Source organism: Nylanderia fulva, unplaced genomic scaffold (assembly GCF_048542155.1).
Source record: "Nylanderia fulva isolate GAGA-0341 unplaced genomic scaffold, ASM4854215v1 Scaffold47, whole genome shotgun sequence".
Classification (NCBI taxonomy): Eukaryota; Metazoa; Arthropoda; class Insecta; order Hymenoptera; family Formicidae; genus Nylanderia; species Nylanderia fulva.
The window spans coordinates 1,397,124-1,414,986 of NW_028190554.1; the positions used below are offsets into that span (position 1 = coordinate 1,397,124).

Sequence of the window (17,863 nt, forward strand, 5' to 3'; positions counted from 1 at the left end):
AATACATACCTGCGTCTGGCCAGAGAGCGATATCCCACTACTACGCCACTTCCGTTAACTCGCTGCTGAGCAAAATGGACGCCTTTGTGTCTGTTTTCTTCGCATTCCCAGTATAAATACCGATTACGGGAGGACGCGGCGGCTGCGAGGCGGCGATGTTTGCGCGACGCTGCGTCGAACGCGAGTGAGGCGAGTGTCGTGTAGCGGAGTCCTGGCCAGGAGTCGCCGTGCGCGACGTGAAAACGCGTCCAACCAAGTAGGCCAACCAACGTAAGTGGTAGCCCCCGCGGATGACAATTGAACGAAGCATCGCCCGGACGACGACGGTGTTCCCGCGGCGGGTGAGTCTCTCGACCGGGCGGATTGGTTGCTCCGAAGCGTCACGAGGTGCCCGAGGAACCCGCCGGCTGCCCTGAGCGACGCGAAACGGCGCCCGGCCTCCCGCCAAAACCCGCCAGGCCGCGAAGAGGAGCGAAGAGATCGGCCGACGTAAATAGTGACTCCGGGTGACACCTCCGAGCTGTCACTTCGCGCCGCCTCTTGATCATCCTAGCGAGCGAGCGCAACCCGGCGAGTATTCGTCCCAGGATTCACCGGAGTCGGAGTTCCTCGTCGACGGGAGGATTCTCTCTAGCTGCGTTTTCCCCCTCCCTCACCTCCCCCTCTGTAGCTGCTGTGTGTTGTTACATCTGCTCTCCCGGTCGCTTGGTGGATATATGGTGACGCGCGACGTATGATGTTGGATAGTCGACGTTCTCCTGGAGAAGGTAAAATCATGCGTTCTACAATCGTCGTTTATTATTGAGAACTTGGGGAGGATTGTCTCTTTGGATGCAGCGCAGTTGGTCCTTGTCTTCATCGATGTTGCCTGATTTTCTATGGTGTCTGCGCTGTGCTGCTGGGAACTCTTGTGGCTTGTAACAGCTGATGATGTTACATTTTTGCGGAAGAAATGCTTGTTTTATGTAAATGTGTGGAATCTTTTTTTGTTTTTGTATTTTAATGACGTTTTCATACTTTTCTCTCATGCCATTCTTTAATGGTTGTGCCTTTTGAGTGCGATGAAACTAGGATTCAAGGAATATCGTATTGTATATAAATGTTATATGACTATTAATTCTCTATACAAATATTTTATAACACAATGCAAGATTTAGTTTATGTTCTGTGTATAATGCTAGGAAACAAATTGTTTCGAGTCAAAAAGATGATTTAAAATAAATATAATTTTCATTTTTATAAGATATATATATATATATATATATATAAACTTTGATTATAATTTTAATTATTTTTTTCAAATATAATTCAATATTTACATTCAAATTTGAATAATAATATATTAGTCTCTCTCTAGCAAATACAAATTACAAGTATCAAATTATAGCATATTTTTAGGTTATAACTATAGTTTGTTTTTATTTGATACATATCACTTTTTTATTATGTACGATAATATAATCTAGCTTTTATTCGTACAAATATTTTTTTAATTATATATCTTTAAATTTTAATTGTTTAAATACAAAAAATACTTAAAATGTAAAATGATAGTAAAAATATATTTAAAGCGACATATATATTACATATGGAAAATTTTTGTTGCAGGACAAAGTACTGAAAAACATGGACCGTTTGTTGGAGGATCCACGTGCTTCATCAAAATTTGGTTGAGACTTTTATTCGCAACATGGGAACTTAAACAAGATTCTGATAAGTTCCCGATATTTGCCTTAGTGTTCTTCAAAGAGGATTAAAGACTCTCTTCAACGGTGAACTATTTGTGTTAGTATTTTGAAATGCATAGTGAGAAATATGTAACGATGGTTTCTTTAGACATTTGTGGGGACAGTGCATTTAAACATATTTCATTGACTTATATTTATTGTATATCGTAAACAAGTACTCGTAGTATGCTTGTGTCGTGCTCAGCATATTGTATTGTCCCACGAACTTTGCGCAGTTTAAGAATGCTAGAATTGATTTTGATTCTTTTTCTTTTGTCTAGGCTGTAATGCCCGAACGAATCAAACTCAAAATGAATGGGGTTGTACCAAGTGTGCCAATAACTACCCTCGCTGGTATTGCGAGTCTCACTGACTTGTTACCTGAAATGCCCCTACCGACTCCGCTGCCACAGACTTTGACTAATAAGTCGTTGCTGTTTCATCCACGAGTGGCAGAGGAAGCGCATTTGTTGCTAAGCGTTCGCGATGAGAATCTTGTACCGCAGTTAATAATGTCTCTGTCACAGACCTCGTCGGATCACATTGAACTTAAGGATAATTATGCAAACACTGAACAGTCGTTAGAAAATGAGCAAAACACTCCTGAACTACTCAAGGCAATCTTGCAGATAAATCCTCACGTATTCAGAGGACCTCAACACAATTCTCCGAGAAATTGGGCGCAGGGCGCGCCTGTATTGCACGCGAATCAATCGCCGGCAAGTTATGGTCGTTTCTCGCCGTCCTATTCGAGCTCATCAGGCTCCAGACAAACGCCCCAAGGTAGTCCGGCTCATCCTGCGGCGGCCAGATCTGTACTTCCGCCGCCGGTGGCCAGCGGTATCGCTCACGCGCAACATCCACGAATGCCGATCACCCCGCAGAATCATGCGGACATCTCGCAGATGTCTCCCTTTGCTGTGCCTTCCCCATCGCCCAGAGGTAACGTTATGACCGAACAAACGAGAACGTTAACTACGCCCCAGCATATGCAAGAGGACACGAATTGTATAAATCCTTTATCGAATGTAGCTCTTCAACCGAACATGTACTCGCCGGCTCACATGAGCTCACCCAATGCACCGCTGTCTCTCGGTAATGTGACGCCTCAGCATCACAACATGGCTGGTATGACGCCGCAGCATAACATGCACATAGCATCTCCCATGCGCACCAATATGCCTCTACAACAGCAACATCCAGCAATGAGTATGCAACAAAACCTTTACGATCCTATGATGAATCAGCAAGTTCATCATGCTTTAGGTAGCGGTCAATCGTTGGACATCGATAGTGCGGTGCAGGATAATCAACAATTTCTTCTCGATCCAACGAGCGCTCTTCCCGATATTGATTTACCGATTGAGAACATTGAGGTGAAGCAAGGCATTGAACATGCAGGTGCAACATTTATTACCGACTCCACAGACCACATCTTACCCGAATGTACACGCCACCGATATGATTAATGCTTTGAATCCGGCCACGACTAATGTTGCGCCCAATGTGCAACATCAACAGAATAATAATTCGGAAAAGAAGCTTACTGGACCGTTGACGGAAAAGTTGAAGGAGCCTATTGTCATGTTAAATAGATTAACGCTTGCAGATCAAGCACTCATGCAGAAGAGTTTGGCGGCGTTCGCGGAAAAATCGCCGAGTCGCGCGGCGAAGATGGGCATCTCTAATCGCGACGACATGTCGAAGACTGATTCCGAGAGCGAAGAGGAGATCGGCAAGAACAATAAGCACTTCAAAGCTCGTGCGAAAGAGCGGCAGGTGCAACGAGAGAAGGAGAAAGCGGAACGACGGAGGAGCGAGGACAAGAATCGTAGGCGGAAAAGGATAACGGACGACGATGAGGAGGACGATAAACGAGATGCGCCGTATACGCCGACGAAACCAAAAATACGCAAGATCGAGAAGAAGCTAGTGCCTGTATTAGCCAAATTGAGCGTGGAGGAGTTGATGGAGACCAATACTTATCAACGATTTAATTCTACCATAGAGATGATTTTCGAGAACACGGAAGACGTTACAGCAAACGCCGATTTTGAAGAAGACGGTGATGTACCTCCTGAGATACTTATTCCTAAGTATCAGTTGCACTGATCTCTGTACGGAAGCAGCCAAACTTAAAACGCTGGGTGCTATGGAGTCGATACCCACGGACAGACTAGTAAGGCTATTGAATATCCTGGAAAAGAATATACGAGACGGTGCGAGGGTATCGCCACTCGTAGACCCAGACGACGATGTTGAAGAAGGACGATTATGGGTGCAATTGGCAATGGAACGAGTGCAACGCGCCGTAGATGCTTCGTTGATTGCGTTGCATATTATGACCTCCAGCAATATGCCGAAGACAGTCTATTTGGAGGACGTCATTGACCGAATAGTTCTTTTTATGAAGTTTCAACTGCAGAACACAATTTATCCCTCATTCGATCCGGTCTATAAGGTAGATACAAAGAACAAGACTGACAATTTTAATTCTAGCGGACGCAAGAAGCGGGGTCACATGAAGGAGGTGCGCGAGAAAAGTATTCTGCAGGTTTACAACAAGATGCACGAATTGGTAGGTCTGTTGGCTGAATTGTTGAATATACAGGTTTTAACAGACACGAGCGTTCTTCACGCATCGACCTTAGGAGTCGCGCCGTTTTTCGTCGAATCAGTGAGCGATCTTCAATTGAGCGCGTTGAAACTCGTCACTGTAATATTCACCAAGTATGAGAAACACAGAAGACTATTGTTGGACGATATCCTGGCATCTATAGCGAGACTACCTAGTAGCAAAAGGAGTTTGCGCACGTACAGACTCAATTCCGAGGATCATATACAGATGTTGACGGCGCTAGTCTTGCAGCTCATCCAATGTGTAGTGGTTTTGTCGGACTCGAAGAAGGAGGAGGACGAGAAGAAGCCCAATCACGTCGATTCTGAAGTCTTCATTATCAATAGATACGAGACTGCCACCAGAATAGCCGGCAATTTTTTAACGGTGTTCCTCAACAAATGCGGTAGTAAGGGCGAAGAAATTGATTACAGACCGCTATTTGAAAATTTCGTGCAAGACTTGTTGGCGACGGTGAATAAACCCGAGTGGCCCGCAGCCGAGTTGTTACTCAGTCTTCTTGGAAATCTGTTAGTAGGACATTTTTCTAATAAGAGCTCCGACATGTCGCTTCGAGTAGCTTCCATCGATTATCTCGGTGTAGTAGCGGCCAGATTACGCAAGGATGCAGTCAGTTCGCATTGCAAGCTATCGACTATCGATCAGATCATACGAGACATCAAACTCGAACAGCAAAAGGACTCGGATTATGACCAAATAAAGGATAAGGAGATTCCAGGATTAAGCGAAGACGAGGAAAGGATGGTGTTTCTACAGAAGGTACTTTTAGATTATTTGGCGGTCAACGGGACGAATGATTCGGCCCTTGGATACGCGCGTCACTTTTATCTGGCTCAATGGTATCGGGACTGCGCGCTGGAAAAATCACGGGTAGGCCAGTCGAAGAACAGTCCCGAGTAAGAAAATACACAAGAAACGCGCCAAGAAGAAAAACCGGCATCACAGCAGCGACCAGGACACCGAGTCCGAATTGGACGAGCAAGACCCGGACGAAAACGACAATAATGAGCAGAAAAATTCGGAGGCTTACCGAATTATCGAGGAAAAGAAGAAGTATATTATCAGTAGAATAAGGCTATGCAGCACAGGAACGAAACCTGACATCCTGCAGACATACATCGATTATAATTCCGCGGAACTGATCTCACAGTATCTCGCATCCAAGAGACCATTCTCGCAGAGCTTTGATAAATACCTCAAGCAGATCCTTCACGTATTGACGGAATCGTCCATTGCTATTAGAACAAAGGCGATGAAATGCCTCACGATGATCGTCGAGGCTGATCCAAGCGTGTTGGCGAGGGTGGATATGCAGCTGGGCGTGAAGCATTCCTTCCTCGATCACTCCACATCCGTGCGAGAGGCAGCGGTGGACTTGGTAGGAAAATTTGTATTGAGTAGACCTGAATTGATTGACAAATACTACGATATGCTATCGGCTAGAATCCTTGACACCGGAGTGAGCGTGCGGAAACGCGTTATTAAGATTCTCAAGGATATTTGTATGGAATGCCCGAATTTCCCTAAAATTCCGGAGATCTGCGTGAAAATGATAAGGAGAGTGAACGACGAAGAGGGCATCCGGAAGCTCGTTATGGAGGTTTTTCAAAATATGTGGTTTACTCCAGTGAAAGAGCGTCCCACCCTCGACACAGAATCATTGCTGCGAAAGGTGATGAATATCACGGACGTCGTAGCAGCCAGCAAAGACATGGGACTGGAATGGTTTGAGCAGCTTTTGGTAAGTCTGTTTAAGCCGAAGGAGGACAAGGATGACAGTACGAAGATACAGGCAGACCCGCCACGGACATTGCTGACGGCGTGCAAGCAAATTGTGGATTGCCTAATCGAGAACGTGTTGCGGTTGGAGGAAACAAATCTGGGAGACTCGGAAAAATCGGGCAAGAAGGGCTCGTCGCAGAGATTGGTCGCGTGTCTGACAACGATTTATCTATTCGCAAAGATTCGGCCGCGGCTTCTGGTCAATCATGCAATCACCCTACAGCCTTACTTGAGTCTGAAGTGTCAGACGCAAGGTGACTATCAGATTATAAGTAGCGTCGCGCATACTCTTGAACTGGTGGTGCCTCTGATGGAACATCCTAGTGAGACCTTTTTAGCGCAGCTAGAAGAGGACTCGGTGAAACTGATTTTGCAACACGACAGATCGGTAGTCGCAAGCTGTTTGTCGTGTTTGGGATCCATAGTCAATAACGTCACGCGGAACTTTAAACTGATACGAGATTGCTTCAAGAAATACTACGGACACTTAACGGAGTACAAATCATTCTACGAGAAGGATCCAACCAATCCCATGCTGTTAAAATACAGGCCATTTTTCCGACGAGCGCTTTTCACAGTCGGTTTATTGTTACGTCATTTTAATTTCACAGATGCAGAGGTGATAGAAGGTCTCGCGGACAATATTAAGGATCAGGTTTTCGAGACACTCAACTATTTCGTTCATCTAGAGAACGACGACATCCGGCATTTCACTTTGTCGGCCATCGGGTCTCTCTGTATACGGCATTACGAGTTTATGATGCTGCCCGAGCTGAAGGAGCTTTATCATCATTTACTCACATCGGAACACGCGTTGGTCCATATGAGAATCCAGGTGCTCAACAACATTGAAGTGTACCTGCAGGAGGAAGAAAAGAGAATGATCAAGCAAGATCTCGAATGGGCGAAAATGTCGAAGCAGGAGAATCTAAAAGAGATGGGTGACGTATCGTCGGGTATGGCGAGCACCGTGATTCAGCTCTACATCAAGGAAATTCTCGAGTCTTTTCTACACATTAATATAAGTGTACGACACGCGGCTCTCAAAGTTATTCAACTGATTTTAGCGCAGGGTTTGGTGCATCCCGTCCAGATAGTGCCCTATCTGATATGCATGAGCACTGATAGCGAGAAGGCGGTGAGTCACAGCGCGGACAAGTGGCTGCAGGACATCGAAAAGAAGTATCCGGGTTTCCTTCATATGAAGTCGCAGTTTGGCATCGGGCTGAGCTACCGATTGCAGAAGATTTTGCAGAACGACATCACGGTCAGGGGTATGCGGGTGAAGGACGGCGAATTCCCGGGCGCGCTCAACGGTTTTCTCTACACGATCCTGCGCAGCACGAAACAGCAAAGGCGGGCGTTCGTGCTGTCCTTCCTCAAGCGCTTCGACGAGAATGCCAAGACCAGTCTGTCGCAGATGCTGTACCTGGCGGATAATCTCGCCTACTTTACATATCAAGTGCAAGACGAGCCGCTCTTCATCATCCATCACATCGATATCATCATCTCCATGTCTGGGACGAACGTGTTGCAATCTTTCAAGGAGGCTCTGCTGCCCAAGGAGGGCAGCGTGCAATCGCAGTGCGGGCAGTCCGAGCTGACGTCGGGACAGATGCCTGGGCAGACGGTGCCGATGATGCCACCGGTACAGACGACGACGACCGGGCCGGACGGTCAACCAACTCAGATGTTGTCAGTTTTAGAAGACGAAGAGGACGATGAGGAGGACGAAGAAGCTATTTTGGTTAGATTACCAAATGACACCACCTTGCTCAGGGAATATATTACCGCCAGTCAAGGCTTTTTACTTCTACTGACACTTCGGCAGCATCTCAAGGATCTCTATGGCATCTCCGACGCGAAGGTCAGTCAGTATTCGCCTTTGGAATCGGCCAAGGTCTACGAAAAAGCGATCAATCGCAAGACTAATCTGCTGTTCGAGCCTAAGGCCTACATTGCAGAGATTGCGGGAAGGCGGGACCAATGAGGAGTTGGACACAAACGGCAGGAAGAAGCTCGTGAAGGAGTATCTGGACTTCAAACAGTTGATGCTCAAGTTCGATCCCGAGGAACCAGACGACGATGGTGGTAACGACGCCGTCAACGCCAGTGGTGGCGCGAAGCAGCTGGCTGCGGAGCATGCTACCAGGATACCGCCGCATCCTGTGGTCGATGGCAGCAGACCGATAGCGGACGGCGCCGTAGGGGATATGGCCACTCTGGCGGTCGCGGGTGGCCAGCAACAGTTTCAATTACTACCGCAACCGAATCTAAATATCAACTCCGCTCCGATGGAGCATCCGAACAACTCGATGAACTCGCTGTCCGCGGTGGCGGCTGCAGCAGCAACGCCGACGACGCCGCGGGTGCCGAAGCTGACGATACACGCTCATCCGAATGCGAGGGAGTCGCATCGCAAGCAACGCGCGCACAAGACGGACAAATCGGTGAGAAAGCACAAGAAGAAGAAGAGGAGAAGAATCTCCGACACCAGCGACAGCGGCGAGGACTACAGTGACCCTGACTTCCTCGTGTGAGTGCAGTGGTATATCTTATCCTATGTGTACATATAAATAATCCGTGATAGTGTGTGCGTGTGTGACGAGTCGCCCACTAAAATGACTCACCTTTCGCGCGATACCTGGACGCTTTTGCAGCGCGATGGTTTCCTCTGCCGCCTCCTCTTAACCCTCTTGGTCCCCTGAAACGGATTCTCTTCCCCAGCCTCACAAAGTTGTGCTACGACTTTGGAAACGGTTTATCCAAACCGTTTCGGGTCAAGAAACTGAGCATAGAGACTATAATAGTGGGAATGAGTGTTGAGCACGCGCGTGCGAGAGAGAGAGAGAGATCTTTGATAAGAATGATAAGATTTTTAAATGCGAGCGAGTGTTGAAGGAAGGATTAGCGTGTTGTTGGCCGAAACGGCGGGCGTCCGAGGTTCATTGATCCGCCATGCCGTTGTTAAGCGAGATCGGCTCGTTACGTATTTCGTGCGACCGGAACTCGGGAACTTGGTTCGCTCGAAAATTAGCTTCTGCTTTCCTGAACCCGTCGAGACGTTTTTCGAGGGAGCTTCTAGAGATCGCTCGATTCCGCCGAAATAGCGTAGAAAGCGAGGGATTATGAATTCCCTGGGAAGATATGCTACGAACACAAGTTCCCTGAGAGAAACCAAGTACAATAAATTTACGTTTGCGAACAAAATTCACCTGTAAATAATATCACATAGCGACGACGATGTCTTTACGACTGTTGAGTAAATCTTTTCCTTTTTCTTGGAGGAAGAAATTAGTGGAAAGAGATAAAAAAGAAAGCATTAAAAGAAACAACGTACAGATTCGAATAATATCAATTTGATTCGTCGTTGCTTTCTCTTCCTTCGTTTTCAGACTGAATTTGAAAAAAAAATATATATAGTAAGCACTGCTTATTTCGATAATGCTAAATTATTAAAATTTAGATAAATTTATGCTAATGGTGATTTATAGGTAAACATTAAAAATATTTTGCTTTAAATTTTATTGAAATTAAAAATATGTACACTGTGCACAGAATAACATTTCCGCAATTGCTACACTTATAGTACAATTCGTAGTAATATTTTAATTTTTGTAAAAAAGGTAGAAACAAAAATTGCTGCTTTAAGACATTTGACAAATACAAAAAATTTAATAAAAAAACTTAAATGTATGATCGATTAATTAATCTAATAAAAAAAGATTGCTTAAAAGAACAAACAAAAAATGTATCATAAAATAAAGTTTATTTGAGAATTCAATCTTAATATTTATCTGATATTAGTCAGAAAGAATTTAAGGATGTGATATCAAATACTTATATTAATTACAACGTTCATTAAATACTTAAAAAAATTATTTTGTGCTTTCAAAACTATGTAATAGAAAACTTGCGTTAAAAAAAACAATTATATTGATCATAAATGATACGCAAAAAGTGATTAAAAAAATTACACGGTTAATTCTTAAGCATATCCGGGAGATTCAAAAAAAAGTAAGGCTGGAGTATTATCGACATAAGCGGTAATTACTCGCCTTTAAAAGGAGCTGTATCAAATATATCAAAGATCCACAAAATTCAGCAAACGATACGAAACGAACTTCGATGGAGGGCGGACCCGTAATAGATCCTCTCCTGCAGTATGTATAATAATAGAGGTGTGTAGCAGGACGCATTGCCTATGCATTACGAAACGTTGTTTGTAATATCTGTACATATAAAAATCTTCAAGTAAAGTATCTTATTTTCGTACAAACTATATAGCGGTGACATTTACGAAGAATACTTAAGATTTTGTTGTAATATTAAGTATTTATTCAGAATTCATGTTGTCCCAATATAGTTTGCTTCACACACATACACACTCACTCGTCCTTGGTGTACGAATACGATTTAAAAAAAAAAACAAGAGAACAGAATAAGACAAAAGTATCGTTTTTATACAAATTTATAGACCGTAGAAAGGGACCTCCTGTTAACAAGAAAAGAACGCGGAAGAAATTCACGGTGCGATGTGACATATTCGAGAAGAATGCGATCTTAAATATTTCATTCTGTCGTAATTGAAAATTTTCATGATTTTGAAGTCTTCATCCGATGGTTTTTCGATGTACGACGATTTTCGTTGTTTGCATCTAGTCTTTTTCTCGATCATTGGATTATTTTCAATTGATGATAAAATATCTCTGAATTTTCTATAAATATTCTGGATTGTTTTTATATCTTTAATTATTGGTTTAGCTTTTACGTCGACAGATATTGATGCCTTTTTCTTTTTTCGTTGTTCTTCAAACTGGGGAATTAGATTTGGACATTCTAAATTCTTTTCCAGATTCCATGTATTTTCGTCATTAGAGTATCCTTTCCATTTAAAGACATATTTTATCTTTTCCTTCACAACTCTTCTATATAAATTTTCTTTACACTAAATTCCTCAGTTTGAAGATTTCAAAATCATTTGAAATAATTTTAGATTCTAATATTTCTAAATTCTTAGAATTTGCATAGGACTTTGCGAATGCAAATTCTAAAAATATTTGAGTCACATTTCAAATCCCCAGCAAATTTCAATAGTATTTAAACATATTATGTTTAAACATACATGTTTGTAGAAAATATAGTCAAACAATTCAAAAATTATTTATAAAGAATATAAACGTCTCTTTCTTATTGCGAATTTTTTTTTCTGTAGTGAACGCTTCGAGGAATTTGACAATTCTCAATTAGAGATCTGTATTTTAGAAAGAAGATTGAATACAGAGAAAAGAAACTGGATAGATACTAATACGCATCAAAATATGATTTAAAGAGCGATGTGTACTTCTTTTACAAAAAATTAGAATGACAATTATATTTCTATTATATAATTTTATAATAATTTTATTATTATATAATTATATTATTATGCAATTATAATTGTTATTCATCAATAATTTAACATCAATAATTTAAAATTATAAAAAGACAGTTTATAATTTTAAAAGAAACAGTTTTGTTAAATTATTAGAAGAAAAGTATTTAACTTATATTGGAATCTATTCAGTTTTCTTTTTCTCATTTTCACGTCAATTTCAGAATCGTTCAATTAAATTAGAAAAACTATAATTTTTGTGTTTACGTACAACTCAAAATTTTCAAGAGTTTTATGAATTGCGAGTTTTCCTACTATTTTCCATGGAAAGAACATTACTCCTTTGTGTTTCGAGAAAATATTTGTCTGAATATTGATAACGCGATGCATTTATATTCGATTACAAGAGACAAGGACATCAATTTTTACAGCCGCGTGCGGATTTGATAATTATATTAATGAACGCAGAATCTAGGAAGTACATTTTCTCATACCTTTGATTAAACTCGCGCTTTACCGAGGCTCAGATATACACTCGTCTATATCACGTCAATAAATCTGGCAGTAAAAAATGTATGAATTTATTCGTCTAGCTTTTAAGAGTACGCGCCGATCTTAGAAACGCACGTGGAAATTTTGTTGTAGAAAAAAGTTTTGTCACATTTTTACGTTTTTCTTTTTTTTTTTTTGTGTGTGTGAGAATTTTCAAAATTACATTTTACAAATAAAGTGCAATGATAAAAACTTTTTTTTTTTTTTTTAATTGAATTTTGTTCAATTTTGTTTAATTTTTATACGATGTGACTCTCTTGAAAAACAAAGTTTATCTCTGTACATGTAAATGTTTAGCAAATTTGAGCCACGTGCGTTTCTGATGTTTAGATTAGTAAAATTCTTTATTAATTAACTATGTTTCTTGGATTTTTATTAAAAAGAAGAAAAAGAAAATAATTTGCTTCGTGTTTGATGCAAATTTGATATACTGTGAAACTCGATATAAAAGACTGTGTAGCACACCAGATTTTTATGACTATCGAAATCGAAAGAGAAGCAAGACATGAACAAATCGATATAATAATCGTCACGTTATTGTAAGCAATGTGCGCGAATATCGCATAAAATCATTCGTCGTAAAATTATTTTCTCGATTCTTGATAGTTGAAAGCTTAATTTTGCTCTCGCTTCTTGTAATTATTTGCAATTTATTTCTTTAATTTTTTACGTTAATGGTTGTAAAATTGCAATAAAAAGTATCGCTTATCTTAGAAACTTTTTTAATATGAATAATAAAATTCGAAATGTTCTGCTTTGAGCTCTTGATAAGAGGATAAATTCGCTTATTCCCGTTATCTCATTATTATTATTATTTATCAGTCCAAAAAAATCAGTTTTTATCACAAAAGATTTTAATCGCGGAGGAACTAGATTTTCTTTTTGCAAAATACACAATGTATAAAACATCTGCACATAAACTATAAGATCTCGTTTTCAAATTTGTATCGTCCCTGAAGCGTGCAATGTTAGAATTTAAGCGAGAATTGTTTCTTGTATAATTTTCTTTGCGAAAAGTTATGAAAATTTATTAATCAGAGTCTCATTTAATATTTTTTTAGAAATGTGCACAGATGAGTTTTATGAAAGAAAAAAATATCTCCTATTTTGAAATTTAATAATAGTTTATGTCTAAAAATTAGAAAAAGCGTGCAAAATATTTATAAAACTGATAATTTAAAACGAAAAATTGCGTATAGAATCGAAATAGATTATTCGTAAAAAAGCAGAAAATACTGAACAAGAGATTAGTTCACTCGGCGATTATATGAAGACGATTTTTAAATATGATATCGTATCCGACAAAATATTGATTATAAGAATATTAGTGGTTCTTTTATATGTTTTTCTACTACGCGTTTATATGAAAGCATGCTCTTTTTTACGGAAGGTGCGAAAAAAGCCAAAATATTTAAAACTTTATGATTTCGTGCGATCTCGGTAATAGGAAAGTTTTTTTTCGAAGTCAGCCTCCTTAGTATTGTCATGAAAAATTCGAGAAAATCTCTTTTCTAAATCTAAATGGTAACGATAGAACTACGAACTATGAATATATAATACATAGTACATAATATACATATGCAATTATATTTCTGTAAATAATTCACGAATGTAAAGATTCTAATAAAATTTATCAATAACTTATGCGTTCTCCAGAATCCTCTCATAAGAAAAACTTTCCTACGAGAACTTCTTTTTAACTTTTCGCTCATTTTAACTATCTCATTTTAATTTTCTTAACGTTATCTCTAAATATAATCGGAAGAATTTAAACATTTCGTTCTGCTTATTTACAAGTGGACTGTACATTTTTATTTTGTCAATATATTTAATTCGTGACAATCTGTCTTGTAAGACATTCTTTCGGAGTCTTCGTTAAAAAAACGTATTACGCATAGATTTGTTCCATGAAAATTTATTTAGCGTATAATAATTGATATTTGGAATTTTCATATTCAAGAATCGAAATTTGTAACTAAAAAGAAAAGCGTCGGTCGCGAAACGAATATCGAGAAGAGCCGCTATTATTCAGAGGAGGATAAAGTTATCATTAATGAAGCGAAGAATATTTTAGAAAATAGCGTATATATAAAAAATCGGGCGTAACTTACATTGATGCGAACTTTTGCATTGACTGAGTAAACGAATATGTTAGAGTGATACGTTGCTGAGGACGAAAAGACAACTCCGCTGTACAAATGTTCACACATGTACATATTTATCGTCTAGATTTCGGAGAAGTTAGTGATAGAGAAATTGTAGCAGTCGTTATAATTAATCGAATGAGACATGTGTGTCGATACGAGATGGAGAATGTAACTGAAAGAGAGAGAGAGAGAGAGAGAGAGAGTGCGTTAAATACAATTACCTATTGTTTGTTATAATAAGCAAACTCTTTTAGGCGATGCGCATTATTAAATTCTAAATAATTATATTTCTACGTATATATATATATATATATATATATATATATATATATTTATATATATATATATATTATATATATATATATATAAACAAAAAGTATAGATATACATAAATATATATAATATTGTCTAAAAGAGACGGAAGAGAGAAAAAGAAGAGTGCGTTTTAAGGTCTTTGCGCATATTCTCACAAAGAACGGAAAGTGCCATCATATCGCGTCGCGTAGGATTAACCCGCAACATGTAAACAAATATAGTAATTAATAATAGTAAAATAATTGATAAGGGCAAGTTAAAAATATAGCGGGCGAACAGGCTATCGTACTCGGCGCGATACGAGACACACTTATGTATTATAGCATTATACATATTATATATATATATATATTATCACCTATGTTTTTGTATTTGGTAATCTAAAACGAAAAAAATATCGAATTATAACGAACAGAAGATTAATAGAAAGTATATTATATATATTTGAGTAAAAGCTCCGAGGGTTGGAATTATCCGAGACGACGTTCGCGAAGATAAGAGAGATCCCTTTTCCTTTCTCTTTCTTTCATCCTTTTTCTGCTCTGGAAGATAAATGAAAAAAATAACGAGATTTATAGAGCGGTTTATAATATAATTGTAAAGCCGAATATACAACATGCAACGGACGATCCTGGATAAAATCAACACTCATTTACTCATAACTTATTATGTACATCATCTGAAAGAAACAGAAAGATACGTTCGTAAAGAAAAATAAATATAAGTATATACCAACGTTTTGGGGATTTGCATTTCCTTCTTCGTCAGAAAAGGTAGAAATTGTATACTTTGACTAAGAATACTAACGATTTAAAGAAAAGGCATCTTTGATCTCCGATTCTTTGTTTCTCCATTGAACGTATCTGAAAAGAGAGGACACATATAATTAGATGTATAATTAGACAGGTAAAAATATAAATGTTCTTTTCCAAACGAGACATACAAACGCGGAACATCCTTAATGTATTGCAGTTTTTTCGGTTCATTCGATTTAAAATCTTGAATTCTGCATCGTTCTCTCCACACTTTGGTCGCATTCAACAAAGTCGAGTAATCTCGCTTCTTCATTAATTGTGATCTTGCGATTTTCGCCATCCGATTTTTGCTAGATCTTTGTAGTTTAGTAGCTATCAAACTTTTCTTTCTGCTTGTGTACTCTTCATCTTGTTTTCTGTTTTAAAATTATTTATAATATTTTTTTATTATATTAACAGCACTTTAAGCTAATTTTTTGTCTATTTAACATTATTTAACACACATGTTATTAATGCAAATCTTTGAATTTTGAAAACGATATTATAAATTACCTAAAAGCCTTGATCAACATCGGATTGTATTTTGGTCTCGTTTTCGAGTTGTCTTTCAAAGCTTTGGAAGAAATTTCTATCGATTTTCTCTCACGATACTCCGTTAAAGCTTCTTGAATGCTCTTCAACCTTTCTCTCTTGCTTTTTTCTAGCATGGCGAGTTTCGACTCGATCAGAATCTTTAACTGTTCCTCGTCAGCCAAACGTTTATTTTCTTTCTCAATTTTCCACTGTTTTATTAATTCCTTCTTTCCATCCGCGTTATTGACCTTGTCAAAATCCCAAGTCTTTGTTATTGTTTTATCACATTTATCAGTCATGCGAATCGGCAATTTTTTAGTAATATTAGATGTCGTTTTTTCTCGTGAAGTGTCTTCCAAGCTTTCGATCCCGATTTCGCTCTTGCAATTTTTTATCTTCTCCTCTTCTTTTTGCTTGCGCCACTCTTCAATACTTGATCGTTGTTTCTCGCGTAGGTTCAGATAAATCTTGTACCAGGTCTCGTGATTCACTATGGTTTCCGCAGTTAAATCTGGACACTTGACTTGAATAGCAGTGACCAGGGCAGCGATGCTGCGACATTTCTTTCGCATTTTCAGGAACAGCAGGTGATCCTCGTCGCTCCAGTTATCGGTATAGCCTGCAAGGTATGTGGCTTTGCTGTCACATTATATATAAGTCTGCAAATCTCGACGAATTACAATAAATAATATAAGAAAGCTCCACAGCGTACGAAAACTAGAGTTTGACAAGAAAACTGAGAATATGAGAGAATTTATATACTGTCTTCGATTAATATGAATGAATTTTTCGATTAAAATTAATTAATTTAACACAAAATATTGAAAAACATTACGTGTTACGAAAAATAAAGTCACATTTTGCTGCATACTTTAATTATTGATACACAGGCGAATGCAAATGTGTCAAGTACCTGTTTTAGCAATTAACGCGTGGAAATCTTGGATCCCCTTATAATCGTTGCACTTTTTATTTTCCTTGTTAGAGGATGTGGCAAACGTCGGTTTGCTACCGGTTGCACTCTCATACTTATGCAAATTCGATTGAAATTCGCGCAATTCAGACTCGAGAGCTGTTTGCTCCTGCGACAAAGTTTGCAGTTGACAAGACTCCTTGAAGTCCCGAATTTTTTCCGACAATCTCACGAGCTGTTGTTTGTATACATTTGTGTCTAGACAAACGTTTATTCGTATTGTAAATATTGAACGACTTCTATATAATTGGTATTAATTAAATTGAGAGACATTTTAAATAAAAATTTTAAATATAGAAATTGCGACATAGTTAACGAAAAAGAATAAATGTGTAAAAAATTTATAATTTACCTAACTTCTGGATCTTTTCAGGACAATTCGTGGCAGATTTTACTGATTGAAGTTCATCGGAAATTTCCTCCAAACGTCTTCTCACGCTATCCAGAAAAATGTGTCTTAAAAAAAAAATATTTAAATTAAATCGATAGAATAAAATATCGCGTGAGCGAACTTGATATGCAATGCATAACTTGCAATCTAAGATTGACTAATTCGTTTTTCTCTGTCTACCTGTTTTTCGAGATGTCACTCATTTTATGCAAATCGGGTCGTAGAACTTCTGGTTCTAGTTTCATGTTCTCCATCAAGTTAGCGAGATTCTTTTCCATCAAATACTCTTGCTGCTTTAACTTCAATAGAGATTTTTTGCATCTCGTATTTTCAGTAGAATGCACTTTTCCACATGACAGAATTCGTCTTTCTTTCTTATCTTCTTTGCGAATAATTCCACTCATTATAACACACAGTTACGATATTAATTATTGCTCAAAGTATACATTTTTTGTTAAAATAAAAATTGTTTTATATATTCGTAGACACGTCGTATGTTTTTATTAGGAAACTACCTACATTTGTCGGGCTTTGTCCTTTGTGTCCTAACAAAGTTTCACATATGGGTTTCCATAGTAATTCACTACATAACTGTCTCCCTTCTCATGTAATTGCACCTGCTGATTGAAATTGCAT

At 38.8% G+C, this 17,863-nt stretch overlaps 2 protein-coding genes across 2 annotated transcripts; one reads left to right on the plus strand and one right to left on the minus strand.

Annotated features, from left to right (window-relative positions):
* The first annotated feature begins 1 nt into the window (after window position 1).
* On the plus strand, window positions 2-15,274 carry Nipped-B (Nipped-B cohesin loading factor). The gene is given in 6 exon segments (XM_029317485.2): window positions 2-767; window positions 1,609-3,127; window positions 3,129-3,836; window positions 3,838-5,258; window positions 5,260-8,101; window positions 8,103-15,274. Coding segments are annotated over 5 exon segments (6,669 nt in total). The 5' UTR covers window positions 2-767; window positions 1,609-2,014; the 3' UTR covers window positions 8,688-15,274.
* LOC114942209 (uncharacterized) lies at window positions 15,107-17,863 on the minus strand. Its single transcript, XM_029317527.2, has 7 exons — window positions 17,408-17,863; window positions 17,189-17,292; window positions 16,777-17,034; window positions 15,843-16,482; window positions 15,479-15,706; window positions 15,343-15,398; window positions 15,107-15,214 (listed from the first exon to the last, which is right to left on the minus strand). Exons 1-7 carry the CDS (start codon window positions 17,629-17,631, stop codon window positions 15,192-15,194), a joined length of 1,533 nt encoding a protein of 510 aa, XP_029173360.2. The 5' UTR covers window positions 17,632-17,863; the 3' UTR covers window positions 15,107-15,191.